This window comes from Natator depressus, chromosome 8, assembly GCF_965152275.1.
Source record: "Natator depressus isolate rNatDep1 chromosome 8, rNatDep2.hap1, whole genome shotgun sequence".
Lineage (NCBI taxonomy): Eukaryota > Metazoa > Chordata > Testudines > Cheloniidae > Natator > Natator depressus.
The window spans coordinates 14,076,269-14,093,734 of NC_134241.1; the positions used below are offsets into that span (position 1 = coordinate 14,076,269).

At 38.7% G+C, this 17,466-nt stretch overlaps 1 protein-coding gene across 5 annotated transcripts in view; it reads right to left on the reverse strand.

Annotated features, from left to right (window-relative positions):
- The window catches only part of RAPGEF6 (Rap guanine nucleotide exchange factor 6), a 231,223-nt gene that overhangs the window by 24,998 nt on the left and 188,759 nt on the right, over positions 1-17,466 (reverse strand). For all 5 annotated transcript variants that reach the window (XM_074960463.1, XM_074960468.1, XM_074960466.1 and 2 more), the window contains 4 exons: positions 15,091-15,302; positions 14,112-14,235; positions 12,183-12,206; positions 7,258-7,478 (listed from right to left, as the gene is read on the reverse strand). In XM_074960463.1, the coding sequence (XP_074816564.1) occupies positions 7,258-7,478; positions 12,183-12,206; positions 14,112-14,235; positions 15,091-15,302 (581 nt within the window). The remainder of the gene's footprint in view (positions 1-7,257; positions 7,479-12,182; positions 12,207-14,111; positions 14,236-15,090; positions 15,303-17,466) is intronic.

The following is a 17,466-nucleotide window of genomic DNA, read 5'->3' on the forward strand; positions in this document are numbered from 1 at the left end:
AACAGAGACCATGAAACAATACCTCCTCCCACCCCACTCTCCTGCTGGTAATAGCTTATCTAAAGTGATCATCAAGTTGGGCCATTTCCAGCACAAATCCCTGCTGGTAATAGCCCATCCAAAGTGACCACTCTCTTCACAATGTGTATGATAATCAAGGTGGGCCATTTCCTGCACAAATCCAGGTTCTCTCACCCCCTCACCCCCCTCCAAAAACCACACACACAAACTCACTCTCCTGCTGGTAATAGCCTATCCAAAGTGACCACTCTCCTTACAACGTGCATGAAAATCAAGGTGGGCCATTTCCAGCACAAATACAGGTTTTCTCACCCCCCCCCCTTTCCCAAAAAACACACACACACAAACTCACTCTCCTGCTGGTAATAGCTTATCCAACGTGACCACTCTCCCTACAATGTGCATGATAATCAAGGTGGGCCATTTCCAGCACAAATCCAGGTTTTCTCAACCCCCCCGCCCCCCAACACACACACAAACTCACTCTCCTGCTGGCAACAGCTCATCCAAACTGACCACTCTCCCCACAATGTGCATGACAATCAAGGTGGGCCATTTCCAGCATAAATCCAAGTTTAACCAGAACGTCGGGGGGGGGTTAGGAAAAAACAAGGGGAAATTGGCTACCTTGCATAATGACTTAGCCACTCCCAGTCTCTATTTAAGCCTAAATTAATAGTATCCAATTTGCAAATGAATTCCAATTCAGCAGTTTCTCGCTGGAGTCTGGATTTGAAGTTTTTGCTTTTCCCTCTGGATTTGCTTTGCTCTGGATTTGTGCTGGAAATGGCCCAACTTGATGATCACTTTAGATAAGCTATTACCAGCAGGAGAGTTGGCTGATCATCAGTTGGCAAGAGCAAACAGGACAAATGCACAGTTTTGTCAAAAAAGTAGGATGCAACCCCTAGTGGGGTGCAGAAGAACATAGGGGGTGGGGTGGGAATTGGCAACGCCAGCCCCACATGGGAGGGAGAGCAGCCCAGACTGGGCCAGCCCCACACAGGAGAGAGAGCTCAGGAAAGTGGCTTGGGCCCATGCCGGCCCCGCACATGGAGGACAGGGGGGACAGGCAGGCCCCATGTGGTATCCCATTTTCCCTTTGGGAAAATACGGTCACCTTACTTCTCTGGAACTGCCCAGGATATAAATACTTGGTCACCTGGAAGGGCATCGCCTTCTCACATGCACTTCATCCAGCCACTTTCTGTTCCTCCCTGCTCTGTCCAGGTAAACTTTTTAATTCCTTCCCCTCTGCCACCAGTTGTAGAGGGAGCTTCCTATAGGGGAAGCTATCTCTTTTCTTCCAGCAAGCTGGACAAAGGATGCACTGCGTACAGTTGCAGTGAGGACACTTTCTGTATAGTTGCGAAGTTCATGCTTTTCAATATTGTAATTTTGCACTGAAATCTAAAGTATGTTATTTGTGGAATTCAGTTATAATGGGAATAAATCAAATAATTTCTCATTGCATTGTGTGCCTACATAACTATTCGAAAGAGCTTTAGGAATATTTTAAACTTGTTTTTATCTATTTGCCTCTGAAATCTAACAAGACTGGAGTGCCTTGAATAGATATTATCTGTTATAGTATAGACTGCTGTTTAAAAGTCTGTTATTGTCTGGTTTCAGAGTAACAGCCATGTTAGTCTGTATTCGCAAAAAGAAAAGGAGTACTTGTGGCACCTTAGAGACTAACCAGTTTATTTGAGCATGAGCTTTCTCTGGATTTTGCTCTCTGGAAAGCAAAGGGAAAAGGGGAAAATAATACTGCCCCACCCCATAACATCTGCAACATTTGCATAAATAAAGGGACATGGGAGGGGCTGGGTCCCCAGTTCACATGATGGACCTGGTTTAATGACTAGTTCATTCACAGTTAAACCGACTGGGAGCTGAAAAAGCAGGAAAGCATGTTTTCCTCTTCCAGACCATGAATTTAAAATTACTGTAATTGTGAGAAGATGACATCCACTAGTTTTAAAAACTTTAAGGACCAGTTGACCAGAAACAATCAGTTCAATTCACTAACTACTGATAATATTTTCTTTGTTTAATAAATCAGTTTTAAATGCAAAACTCATGTTACAAATTTACTTTTCTTATGAAGCCTGAACATTAAAGTAGTGTTAATAAAAAAATTGAAAATGCTGTTTTATGAATTTAATTGAATTCCACATTCCATTCATCTAGAGCCTGACACAAATCATAAGTAAAAAAATTAACCCTCTAGTAAATAAAAAATGCATCATTCACCATTTTCTAACAAATTTAAAAATGTAAAAATTAAGAATCTGAATAGCTAATTGCTTAAAGAAATGTGTATAGTGTTTTCTCTTGGTTAGGAAAAAAAGTACCAAGTTTCATGCAAAGGCTATAGTGAGTTGCAAATTAACATATTTTAGTGGTTACCAATCACCGATAATCAACCTCTCTTTAGGAAAATAACAGCAAAATATAAAGGTGAAAACAGATTTAAATCGATTATTTAAATCAATGTTTAATACACTGATTTAAATCATGATTAAAATCATGATTTAAATCACCTTGATTTAATTCAATCCACCTTGCTAAGAAGCAGTGTGTTTGTGCATTTCTGAATCTCTCTCTTCAGAAAGCTTATCCACATGTGAATCCACATATATATATGTGCCCCAGCTCAGGAAGACACTTTAACATGAGTGTAAATTTAAGCACAGAACTAATCCCATTGACTGGAGTGGGACTAAATGAATTAGGTACACGTTTTTGTACCTTGCTAAATTAGGGCCATAGTAGGTTACGCCACTGTGTACTTTTCATTCACAATTCTTTCCACTTCCCTGGCATGGTTTTAAAGTCAGAAAATAGGATTAGCCATAACAGAACAAGTCAAAAAACTAGTTCCTGTGGTCAAACTTTGGCTGTGACCTAAACCTGATAGCTGAGAAGAGAGCAACCCTTGTCCTCATTTTTGCAGTCTTCCAGTTGTGAAAGTGTTTTTTAAGGTTTAGGGAAAGGGTAGTAAGATTCCTAAGCAACTCCCACTAGCTGTTAGTTTTTAACTTGAATCATAAGGTTTGCTTTCCTGTTATTCGAGCTAGTCAGCTATATTAGTACAGCTCTCACTGTACTATATTTATTCATGTGTCCATTTAATACCCCCTTGTAAAAGCATCACAAAAATCTGACTTGTATTGCTGTGGCACATGGAATTAAAATAGTCAGTATAGACCCTAAATCTAAACAAATACATAACCATAGTGCTGCACAAACAGGATAAACAGTATTTGAAGTCTGGATGCCATGATTTATTTAAGAGAATTGAAAGATGACCTCGTAACACTCATGTTTCTGACACTTGGGCATGATAGGGACATCTTTTAAGTTTGCACATAAATCATATACTGAGACTTCCACATTATATGTTCTGTTAGGAGAAAACTGAATATAAAATGTAATGCATGGTTCTGCCTCCAAGTGTGAGCAAACTGTGTTACGACCATACTTTGCCAAACATACAGCACACGCAGCAGAAAAAAGGCTGTGTTCATGCTGGGCTTTCTTTGTTCATACAAGCTACTCTTTTCCTTTAAATTTCTTGGCATATTCTCTGACAGTGCCAACAGGACGTTCAAAATCACTAATTGGATTCAAGCCTGGCCATTTGCACGAGCCCCAAATCACTTCCATTGCAGAAAGAACTTTTAATAAATGTTTTGTATAAGCAAAAACATTATGAGAAATCTTAAATAGAAAGCCCTCTACAATTCACAGATGAAGATACTGTCAAAAAATTGGAAATACGACCTGTTAGGCAGGTGTCATTTAACAGAAAATTATAGGGGGATAAAAGGGCCTCCATAAGAAACTAATCACAAACTCACTTTCTAAAATTAATGAGTATTTCTGAGATTGTTCTCAATACTAAAATGGAACAGCACTGGACACTCACTGATAATAGTGTCCCTGCATATTCCTTAAAAAACACACCCATAGGCTTGGAAAGATTCGATTTTTATCAGTAAACATCAATTTCACTAGATGCACAAATACTAATGAAAAAATATTTCCATTGATAATAGAAATTAGATAGGCAAAGTAAGAAAAAATGCTGATGAGAACTTAAAGAGTTTGTCTGAAGGATATATAAATTGGTATAATTTTGACATGTGATGTTGACAATTTGTGTTTTAATGGTTATAAAGCTTTAAACTTTCTCAATCCCAGTGTCTACTGTCATTAACTAATTATTGTCTAATCTCCCCCCTTAATTTTCCACAACTGTGAAAATTTAAATTGATAAAAACATTAAATGGATAAAAACATTAAAATGCTTATAAATAAACATTGGTATTATTTACATCTTTGCGAGATGTAAAACCTGGCACACATTTCTTGATGATCAGGTCTTACTTAAACTTAGATTCTGATATTAAAAAAAAAAAAAAAAAGGAGCGAAGACAGTAATAACAGGTAGATCAGACACTCAACTACTTAACAGACTTTCCTATAAAATAATATTGCTCTAGTACACTGCTTTTCAACCTCCTTTTCATTTGTGAACCCCTACAAAATTACAAACAGAGGTGTGGACCTCTTTGGAAATCTCAGGCAGTCTGTGGACCCCCAGGGGTTCGTGGACCACAGGTTGAAAACCACAGTTCTATGGTAACGACAATCTTTCGCAGACCCCTTACACCAGTGTTTTTCAAACCATGGGTCGCGGCATGTAAAGCACTGGGTCGCCTTGCTCTGGTCAGCACCACCGACCGGGACGTTAAAAGTCCCGTCGGCGATGCTACCCACCTAAGGCAGGCTAGTGCCGATTTTTTCAGACACTCTGCTATGCCCCGGAAGCAGCCAGCAGCGGGTCCAGCTTCTAGGCAGGGGGCCACGGGGCTCTCCGTGCTGCCCCTGCCCCAAGCACTTGCCAAAGGGAGCTGGGGAGGGGTGGTGCCTGCAGGCGAAGGTCGCGCAAAACTACTTGCATGCCTCTGCCTAGGAGCCGGACCTGCTGCTAGCCGCTTCCGGGGCGCAGCGCAGTCCGCGGTGGCAGAACAGGTGGGAAGCCTGCCTCTGCACCCCGGCTGCGCCGCTGACCGGGAGCCGCCAGAGGTAAGTCCGCGCCCCAACCCCCTGCCCCAGCCCTGAGCCCCTCCCAAACCCGGAACCTCCTCGTGCTCCCCAACCCCCCCATCCCCAGCCCCACCTCCAGAACCTGCACCCCCAGCCCAGAACCCTGACCCCCTCCTGCATCCCAACCATCTGCCCCAGCCCTGAGCCCCCAAAAAACCTGGAGCCCTTCCTGCACCCCAAACCCCTCATTCCCAGCCCCACCCCAGAGCCTGCACCCCCCCAGCCCAGAGCCCTCTCGTACCCTGAACCCCTCATTCCTGGCCCCACCCCGCAGCCCTCACCCCCGCACTACAACCCTCTGCCCCAGCCCTGAGCCCCTTCCACACCCCAAACCCTTCATTCCCAGCTCCGTTGGGTCACGGGCATCAACAATTTTCTTCAACTGGGTCCCCAGAAAAAAGTTTGAAAACCACTGCCTTAGACAAAGCCTGCAGACCACCAGAGGTCCATGGACCACAGGTTGAAAACCACTGCTCTAGTACCAAAACACTGACTTCCTGAGGTCCAGCCAAACTTCAGCTCTAAACTCGGAGAAGACAACCCTGTCGGCTATATATCCATGAGCGTTCCATTCCAGAACCTGCCTTCAAACACCCAAATCCCTACCACATAGACTTCCCTGGGTTGTTGCTGTTATAACTGCTACTTCTCCTTACTTCTTGAGAACACTCTAGCATGTAGCCACAAAACAATTTCATTGGGGATGGGGTGAGAAGAGGGGAACAAAAACAAGAGCCTATATACCTTGCAAGATGACCAAGGGAACGTGTCTGTACACCACACTTGCCTGTGGAGGTGAAAGTGGGGAAAATAATGCTTTGGAAATGGAAAATATCTGAATACAAATCAATATACTGGGTAACAATATGGCAAGATCACACACCACGTTAACAGAGCAGGGAGGATACATAGCAAGCAAGTGAATTCTTGGTGTATCTATCATCCATTTCATTACTGTCATCCTAAAGGGAAGAGCTAAGTATTCAGCCTGAGAGTCAAAATTCTCAAGTCCTATTCTTCATTCTGCAAATGACTCCAAGTTAGGCAAGTCATTCACTTACTCTCTGTGCTCTGTTAACACAGCTATAAAATGGACATAATGCTATTTATGTGATGAGGGATTTCAGAGGCTTATCTAAATTAATCGAAAGGGCTTTGAAATCCTCAGATGAAAGACTGTATTTAAGTGCAAAGTGATCGTTTCTGCAAATATGTATCTTTTCGTCCTTCTACCAATCTTAATTCCTTCCCCACTAGCTCACCTTAGTTAAGGTGTCAATAACTTTATTTACAAAAATAATTAAGTATCAAAACCACATGCAATTATAATTGTTAATTTTAAAAAACAGGAATGTATTGAACTGTGTACTATATAAGGGTAAAATATAGATGAGACTAAAGCTTATTTAGTAAGGTAGTCTCAAAGGAGTTTAGTTTACAAGATTTTTCCTGCTGCTGCCCTTCATTTTTGACTGTCAAGCCATGTCAGTCTCATCACTCAATGCTGGCAATACTGGCATAACTTTCTCCCTGCTTTCATCTCTTACTGTAAGCCATAATGCAAGAATTGCTTATTTACTCCTTATCCATGGCTAGTTTCTATATTGGTTTTGTGTCTTTTCATTTCCTTGCAGCTCATCTGGTAAATGTTACTTTTATCCTTCCTTAATTCTGTAAAGTGACAGTGCAGCAAGAATGGATCAAATGTACTACAGGATTCTCTGGCAGACTTATTAAATGACGCACAACTTAGCAACTGAAGGTCAAAAATAAGAGCTGTCACTCCAGACTTGTGCAAGTGCAACCAAAGACAGAAGAAAGACAAATGCTGGGTTGCTGAAACTGCATCAGCAGGGTTTTTTTTAGTGTCTGCACTGACAGATACATTTCTTACTACCGGGACACTTTTTTTTGTTAAAAACATTCCTAAATTTATATTTGAAGGTTGTAGGGTCATCATTTAAAAATCTTGTATATAATCAAGAAGTGACAGTCCTTTCTTCTATGCAAACATATTGTTATGTTTCTAGCACAACAGCATATATAACCAGGTTCATATGGCAAGGAGGGTAATCCTCTCCACCAGCAACCTTGTCTAACTGAGTTTGCTTTACTTACAAGTGCTGTAGGCAGGCTCGCATTGAAGTGACATGATCTGGAATTTTTCCTCATCGGTTTCCACATTCAGATTGGAAAGGTACTGCTTCACCTTCCTGGCCATCTGGGCATCCTCATACAGCTTCTTGGCATTAAGGAGTGAGCTGCGTCGAGCACGTTTTTTGTGAGCACCTCCTTGAACATCAAGCATGTTTGAGTTTGTGCTGCCCTGGCTCAGAGACCTACAAAATGAAAAGGCGAATCAGTAAACTTCAAGCTCACTTCAAGAATAAAGTGCTACAGTAGCATATGCTGAAGCAGATTAATACCAGCACACTTCAGTTAGGGCTCGTGCATGCTGATGCAAATGAGTTAAAGAGATGAATAGCATTAAAACAACATTTGTCTTAGAGTAATTTGGTAAAATGACAACAGTGTATTGAGTCTAGAAATGATTACTCGTGAAAGTGTGGAACTGCCAGGAACCAGGCAAAATGCTGTGTAAGCTGCCTATACAGCTTTGCTGTATTTTGCAGTTCTGTTCTGCAAAATCCCTACCATTTCAATTCTGGGTTACACTGGCAGACAAATGTACCAACAGTGTTGAAGTTGGTTTAAGTAATTTGGTCGTTAGCATATGTTTATCTGAGACTGAAAACCTAATTTCTTGCAGTGGTGAACTATTACTGAATTATCTTACTCTATCACTAAGCTCCCCAAAATGTCTGAAGAACTGGTAAAGTTCTGATAAAAAGAAAAGCAGTCTCATATATACAAAGCGCATTATGCTGATCACTCTTCATTCTGTTTTGCCACCTAGAAATGATGCCCACAACAAAGCATATATGTATTTTTTTTTTTGTTGGACTGACAGCACAGGAAACTGCAATCTTCTATTTCTCAAAATGACAGGCATAGAAGGACAGTGACAGTCCATGCTTTCCTCTTTCTGGCCTATCAATACGCTTAAACCCTGACTTGGAGATACTCGGTCTATGGAGGAGTACGTAAGCCTTCCATGTCCCTTCAATCTTTGGTCTCTGAGATTGCCAAAAGGGCTGCCTAGTTAGATTCAGGTTTCAGAGTAGCAGCTGTGTTAGTCTGTATTCGCAAAAAGAAAAGGAGTACTTGTGGCACCTTAGAGACTAACCAATTTATTTGAGCATAAGCTTTCGTGAGCTACAGCTCACTTCACCGGATGCATTCAGTGGAAAATACAGTGGGGAGATTTATATACACAGAGAACATGAAACAATGGGTGTTACCATACACACTGTAAGGAGAGTGATCACTTAAGATGAGCTAATACCAGCAGGAGAGCGGGCGGGGGGGCGGAGGGCAGGAAGAAAACCTTTTGTAGTGATAATCAAGGTGGGCCATTTCCAGCAGTTGACAAGAACGTCTGAGGAACAGGGGGGTGGAGGGGGGAAATAAACATGGGGAAATCGCTTTACTTTGTGTAATGACCCATCCACTCCCCCTCTCTATTCAAGCCTAAGTTAATTGTATCCAGTTTGCAAATTAATTCCAATTCAGCAGTCTCTCGTTGGAGTCTGTTTTTGAAGATTTTGTTGAAGAATTGTCACTTTTAGGTCTCTAATCGAGTGACCAGAGAGATTGAAGTGTTCTCTGACTGGAAGTGTTTCCCCATGTTTATTTCCGCTCCCCCACCCCTCACTGTTCCTCAGACGTTCTTGTCAACTGCTGGAAATGGCCCACCTTGATTATCACTACAAAAGGTTTTCTTCCCCCACCCAGCTCTCCTGCTGGTATTAGCTCATCTAAAGTCATCACTCTCCTTACAGTGTGTATGGTAACACCTGTTGTTTCATGTTCTCTGTGTATATAAATCTCCCCACTGTATTTTCCTCTGAATGCATCCGATGAAGTGAGCTGTAGCTCATGAAAGCTTATGCTCAAATAAATTTGTTAGACTCTAAGGTACCACAAGTACTCCTTTTCTAGTTAGATTCACTTGCTCCTTGAGGAATTGCAGCTAGATCATCAAATAGTTTAACTTAAGCATCCATTGTTACATCTGTTGGTCACTATCCAGCTTTGCTAGCTTTAAACTATTGACCTTAAGGTTAAAAAGACTCTATTAACCCCTTACTAAATCTCTCATAGATTCAAACTGCCATACCACCTCTTGTTCAATTGTCAAGGTATGGTAAAGAACTCTGTCTTGGTCAATATTAAAATCAAGAAAATATTTTATAAATGTTCATCATGATGGCTGCATTACATGGTAAGTTATAAAGTAAGCTTCAAATACAACTCGTATAAACTATGCCTGAACATTCTTATAAAGCATTCACAGGAATAACTTTTCTTTTAAAAGTGAATGCCGTGTAAACATATTTATAAAGGTAATTGACTTGTTAAAGAAATCACATGTGGCAGGATATGCAACCATTATTTGGAAATGTACATATTTCACAGGTATACAAGAAGGCATAAGGCCAAAAGCCCAAATGATCCAGGCTCCCAAGTAATAATGCTTCACAAAACCCACAGGAAGTGTTCAGAAGAGAGTAACCATAATAGTAAAAGAGGTGGAAAATAAGCCTAATGTTTTAGGAAAAGTTAATAGAACTGGATATGTTGAACTTAAGGAAAAGAACGAAGGGGAGACACAGCTGTCCACTCCATAAAAAAAGGTGTTGAATAAGTTTTTGGATCACTCACACATGTCAAATTCAAAGTAATAATAATCTCAAATACATCAAGAAGATATAGGTTAATTATAGAAAAAGTATCATTATTACAGCCAGGAGGATGGCAAAAGATGGCAAGAGAGATTGGATACATTCAGTGCTAAAGTAGATACTTCTCTATCAATGATGGTCAGGAACAATGAAAGACTGCACATATTATGCTATAAACCATGATGCTTGCTGATATTTTAGCAATATGGTACCAAATGAGAGCTCTCTAGCAAGCTTTATATTGGTGGCAGCTACTTTGAAGCACTGAAAACTTCATTCTGCTCCCTGGATAGAGGTGGTGAAGGAACAGATTTCCCTATTAGTATCTATTCCTTTGCCCACAGGCAAAGCATACATGGATGGGAACTAGCTTCCAGAATCTCATGTACGGTTTTAAACATGAGCTAAAATAAAGAGAAAATGGAGTTAGTGCCCCTTTTTGCGTGAATGTGAGCGATGGCAGCCAAAAATATTTATTTGCTCTCTCCTGTTTTTTACATTAGAGATTTAAGTCCACTCTGGAATGCAATGGATGACGAGTGAACTAGTGGATTTATGTCATCATAGAAGACCAAAAGCCAAGCAATTAAGGGGGGAAGCTATTAGGAGTCAGACTTGTTAACAAAAACAGAAATTTAAATTATTTAAATCCAAACCTTAATACATATAGGAAAGAAAAGATGTTTGTGTTCGCAACTCAACATCCCTGCAACTAAGAGATGAGCATTCTCAATCCACAGCTCGGACCCCAACAATCTAGCAAAACAAGGGAATCCGATTTCGCATCCTTAGACTTAAAAAAGGAGGAAAAAATGCTGAGACACATAAGCTTTCAGTTTGCCTTTTTGCATCATAAAGCAGTAGAAATGGGCACAAACAATTAAAAAAATTATTTGCAGATCACTTTTAAAGTCCTCTGCTTACATCCATCTCCTCCTTAATGGCTTTTCTAGCATAGGACTGAGGGTGGTTATATAAGGGTTTTTAAATAAATATAAAAGAAACAAAAAGAAAAACTCGCTTCAGCATGAACTGAACTCACAGTTATAGGTCCTCACTGAAGTATTCTAGACTTTTGTGTCACAGCACCACCTGCTATACCTCCTCTCTATAGTATCACATACAGAGAGGTGGAAAGAGGGACAGCCAATGAACAGATAACGAGATCTCTGAGAGGAGTGGGAGATGTTATTGGCAAGATTTACTGTGCTGATTTGCATAGGGAAATCCCACCTGGAGAGGTGTAGGTGGATGACTAGACAACTTTACACTTAATCGTTAATGACCTATGGGTTTTATTTCTTATGTACATACAGAATTTTTAAAAAGTCAATTCCCTTTAAAAATCACACACATTTTCTCATTCTCATTTTAATTGTTTTCACAATAATCCCAAGGTTGGAACGCGTCAGCTATGTCATTTTCCTTCATACTACTCAGGAGAAAAACATACCTCATCTATTATTTCTATCATAATTCCTATTTAAATTTATTTTTAGTTTTTATTTTATTTATTTATTTTTGCTATTTAGTTCTTTTTTCTCTAATGGAAACTCTAGGATCACGGATTATTTGGCTCTAGGAAGCCAAATAATGCCCATAATCAGCTCCAATATATTAAGTCATTGTAACATTCAGGCATTGGTTAGAATATTCATTAACAAATCATATTGCATTCTCAATCCTCATCATTTTGGTCCCTATTCTACATTCCTTGCACAACCAAAACTCCCAGTGAAATCTATGAGGATTTTGGAATGTGCCCAAATGCAGGATTTGATCCTTTGTAAGTACAGTTCAAAAATGTGAGATATTGTGCAACTCAGAATTACAATTGGACTCAAAGTTTAGAGGATTATAATTACAATAACCCAATACATAGTTACAGTATAAAACAATAAGGACTAGTTTGAACTTTTGAGATAGGTGTTAAAAGTTATTTTATTTGTTTTCAAAAATACTCTGCATTATGCTGTAATTAGATAACAGTTTCTCTTTCTGCATTAAACTAAAGTTGAAAAAGCTTATCTAGAACATAAAATCAACTCAGGGGTACAAAAGCTGACTGGAAATAGTGTTTGCTCCTGATATTCTCTAAATCTGTTTACCAAAAATATGTATTGCAGGGTTAATAAAATGCATGCTGTATTTCAGATGCATGCACTAATGAGGAGGATGCAGTATGTTAAAAGTTGCATAACCTTTGTTTATCTTAGTTGCATTCATCTCTACACTTACCCCAAACTCCTCCACCTCTTCTTCCTGTAAGCAAGAGCCATATACATTGAAGCATGTATTTGAACAGAAAAGCACAGGAAAAATATCACAGTTGAGAGTCAGGAAGAAAAAGAGGTAGACAGGAAAGTATAGAAAAGAAAAAATTCTATCAGGCAAACATTCTTCTCAAACGATAACATACGGTTTTAACGGAATGCGGGGGAAGAGAACTCCTTACAATATTTTAATGAATATAGAAGAACATATTGCATGTTTTTATGTTTAACCTACAAATTTAAAGCCAAACTTCAGTTAACTTGTGGGAAATATTTAACATGAAAAATCAATTTTAGATGTTGCATCATCAAATTCAAACAGCTTACCTGTTATTATTTACTTTTGAGAGACAGAATGAAACCTTTATATCTTTTACAAAAATTCACATTGCGGGAAGTATAATGAAATTAATGGAATTTAATGCATTAGGATTGTAATTATAAGAAACATATTAAGAAACAGGATCATTATAAATTTATGTGTTTTTCATTTTGATTGCTTGTGGAAAAATATGTTATTTGACAAATTTATTCTAAAGAATGAGCAGCTTTGTTCTAGTTAGTAATGAACTTGTCAAAGTATTCGCGTGAGAAGTAAATTTTTTTTGTTCATTTGTCTTTTTAATCAAAAATGTTTTATTGGAGTTTTCATAACAGAGGAAACTGACTATACAGTAGAAACAATGAAACTGACTATAAAGGAAAAAAAAAAAGAAAAAGACTTTTTCCCCTTTTAATCACAGGTGCTACTTAGAACAATAGTAGACAAAGCATTTTATGAGAGCATTGTGTTTGATGTGCCCTTTAAGATGCATATTGGAAGTTTAAAAGGCATACCACAGGTGAACTATTTATTTGACAGTCATTCAATGTAACAATTAGACTCCATTGTCTCCTGTGAAGCATTTAAAGTAAAGACAGATTTTTAGACAGAACTGATCTGTAAATATGTTTTACCTATATAACTGTAATGGTTTCTGATGAGCCACTGTAATTCATCAAATGAATATTTTACGGATTTCATTTTAAATGTGGACTTTTTGCTTGTATAATCTATACTGGCATGAAAGCGAGATCCTTCTCTGAAAAGTGACCATGCTAAAACAACATTGTGATATGCCAAATTTGTAGCTCAATAATTACATACCAAATTTGTTCACATTACAAGTAAAATGGTGCTTTTTCTAACTACCAGCCCTGAAAAATCACCGTGTGAACTGAATATCAAGTTAGGTTCCTTCTGGCTAAGGCCTTGTCTACACTGCCACTTTACAGCTCTACAACTTTCTCACTCAGGGGTGTGAAAAAACACACCCCTGAACGCTGCAAGTTTCAATGCTGTAACGTGGCAGTGTAGACAGTGCACCAGCACTGGTAACCGGGCTCCCAGCGCTGGTAGCTACTCCCCTCGTGGGCCCACAGAATGTATATTTACGTGGATATTGAGGCTCTAACATCCTGCACACCTGACATGGAATAGCTGCTGCTTCTTTTCCAGTCAACAGACTACAAGTAGCCTCATGTCTTGTCCCAGATTGGAGATGGTGGTGGTTCTACTGTGCACTCCATCTGCATACAGATTATACTAGGGTGTACGCAGGTGTAGTGATATTTGTCTGTGATGCATAATAAAATAAATAATGTTTGTACTAACATACCCTAAAGTGCTAGCCAGATTATGAAAAATAAACAGGAATATTTCCATTTTAAAACCATAGTAAAATATATTCCTTAGTCTTACAAATCCCCTTTGATACAGATTTCACTCTAATGATAAATGTTAATGATAATGAAATCATAATGGAACATAAACACGTGTTCATGCACACAAATCCACACTCTACCCACTATACAAGAGATATCTTTAACCCTATTTTCTTGTTTAATTGCACACCTTTGTCTGAACATTACAGCTGGATCCATGTTAGCAGAGGTCATTCTGACGACTTGTCGAATTTCTTTGGCAATCATTCTGAGTTTCTCAAAATTTACCAGGCCATCCACTTTTGAATCATTTCCTGTGCAATGAAATACGTAGAACAAATATAAGCAATATTCAGTACTTTTCTAAGGCTGACATGTTATTTGTCTCCCAAAATATCACCCTTCAGCAGATGTCAAAAGCCTTTAATTCAAGTATCAGTCAAAACCAGGAAGTAGCATAGTGGCAGAATACAGATGCCAGTCAAGCCCACTCTATGTAGATAGGAATGCTTGCTCTGCCCTTGTTAATCTAATTCTAAAGTGGCAGCTGTCAGTAGAGGGAAAATGGAACAATTTGACTATGCACAGATTTATTTTCATATGTTAAAATGGTGCAAATATGAAACTGACAACATTTACCCTTTTAAATTAGTTCAAACAATTCTGAGACAACAGATCTGAAAACTTGGCATATTTAGAACCCTTTAACCTTTACTAACGATGAATGGAAAACTGTTGAAAAGGGAAGTGTTTTAAAAAAAGAGAAATATTTTAAAGCAAAAGTAACCCTCTGCAAGTCACTACATGAAACCAACTCTGCAAATACTGTAATGATGAGTTTTTATGACAGAAATATATCTGAAATGTTCTGAACATTGTTTACTACAGTCAAACACTCTTCTATCATAACCTTGGAGGTAGTTAATGAAGATTAAGTGCAGTTTTTAAAATATTGAATATCTCCACTGAATTTTTAATTTTTGTCTAGGATCTGCCTCCTCTATTATGCATTCTGCATTATATTTCATTTTAATCAAGAGGCGAATACACCATGCATTATATTACTTATTTTTTTTAGACGTAAAATTTGGAACACTGGACACAAAAGAAGAAAGGATTAAGATATTATTCTATGTTTTGGTTTATTACTCCTCTACACAGGGAGTTACCTTCATGTAGAAATGTAATATCCTTCTTGACAACAGGAAACAGTGGGATAATTGGAGGCTGCATGCTCTGACTGCTAAGAATGTTGCGGTACTTTGCCATGTTTCGAGATGGATCAAAAAGATCTTGAAGGTCTCTAAGGTGCTTTTCATACTTGCTTGGTAGCTTTTCCCAGGTTCCTCTGAGTCGTGCTACTGGTGCCAGATTTAGCCCACTGTAAAAGATAATTTTTTCCCATTATCAGCTGTTAAATGGGGACTATTACATTTAATAAGGTGGTTAAGACAACGACTTCTTTTTCTTTTTTTAAAGGGAAAATGGATTTTTAAAAGGCTTTAAATCTGGGTATTTGCCACACTGCAGCCAAATAAGTTACCAATAAGCTACAGCTGGGCACTCTCCTGAACACTGAAAATGGGACATGAAAAGTATGACAGCACTTTCGTAGTCATAGTACGCCAAATTAAAAATATAGTTCCAAGACAAATCTATTACCTGCGCTCAGCTAAGTTAACAGCCTTTTTCTGACAGTGAGATTCTATACCAAAGAAAGGATATCAAGAGTGAAAAGTTAATGAAGTGATTAGGAGGTACAGTCACAGTAAGACAGCAAGAGGAGTGAGCAGCACATTCATTACAAATACAAGTGGGGAGAATTTTAAGAGGAACAGATTGGGAGCCTTTATAATGGGTAGTGTTGATCTGCAAATTAGTGAAAGAGGTAGATATTTCAAAAAACTTGTTACATCTGACTTTTTTTAAGCATTGTCACATGCAACAAACATTACAGACAGGTGCACATTTTATAAATCAAATTAAAAATCTCCATCCACTAAGTTAAAGTTGCCTAAGAATCATACAGTCATTAGATTAATGAGTTTTGTTCATCAGTACTATGGATCCTTATGGAGTTTCCGAACAGCAACCTGCATTCTATACTGCATCATGCATCAGCAAAATTATTCGGTGAATTCTGATTCTCCACAATCTTTATTATAGATGGGTTAAGAAGCAGAACCCACACAGCTTGATATTCAGATTGCCAGTAGTGCAAATACAACCAGCCGTTAGAAAAATCTTGCTTTGATATGTACACTGAACAAATCAGGAGGAAAAATAGGTCATTTATACTAAGTAGAATTACTTTAAAAAAATTATAGCTACTAAAAAAGATAGCTTGTCCATCATCCTCTCTCACACACCTACTTTCTATGGGAAGTTTCTTTCAGTAGATATTAGATTTGGGTTCCAAACCAACCAATTAGCTGGGTAGGCAGATCAGTTAAATCAAGCTGCACCCCTTATTTTTCTACTCAGTCACAACTGGCTTGCTCATGTTTGCAACCCGAAACAAGACCTATGATTTTAACATTTACACTGCATAGATTAGCAATACAGAACAGTCAGTATTAGATTATGTTCCACTTAAATCACTAAACTAAGATTTGCTGTTATTGATCAGGACACTGCTCTATGAAACCAAAACAACTGTCCTTTCTGAAAGGGAGCAAATAAATAAGCCTCTTTTTAATATGACATGATAGGGATTAGATATCATTTTGCTTTATTACATTTTGTCTATGCTACCACAGAAAGCAAGAAATGAAGATTAATTTTCTGCTGATGAGTAAGTTTATGTCTTTTGAAATATAACAACTGAAATTTTGAAGAGTCCCCCCCCTCCCGATAAAATCATCACTGTGCTTATCCACTATCCTTAGAGGCAGATTAGGGTGAGGGGGTAGAGTTGCTTACAGGGCAGCCACAAGGAAGCTTTGGGACTGAAAGAGACAATTTATTCTTGAGTGGGAATTCGAAGAGGAAATGCACCTGCTGTGCTCCCTTAGGAGGGTGCATCATGAGCTCCCTGGTGTAACCAGCCAGATGCAGTGGCTGTTGGTGTGCAGGATTGGTCATCGTCCTTTCCTCCTGTTGCCTCTTTAGGGGGAGTTGTGCCTCAAAGAGACCAAGGATAGCAATCATAACTGGCCTTATTCTAGGGACAAACTGAGAGAAAGGCTCCTTGCATTCTGACTCCTTTCCTTGTGTGTGCTCATTCAATCCCAGCTACAACCTGGCCTTTAATATGTTATCAGGACATTTTCCAGCCCCACCAAAAAACTAATGACCACGACATGTCAAAATCAGTTGAACTGATTTTTTCTTTTGTTTGTCAGACAATTTTGCAGCCCTACAGAGAAGAAAACATCCACAAAATGCATTTGTCTATTCCTTAGCATGATTACCACATTAAATCCTTTGAATTTGAATATAATATTTTCGATTTGAGAGGTTAAACATTACAGATAATAATGTTCCAACTGCAATAAAGTTTTCCATGATAAAACTTTTTTAAACCTTCCATTATAATGCAACAG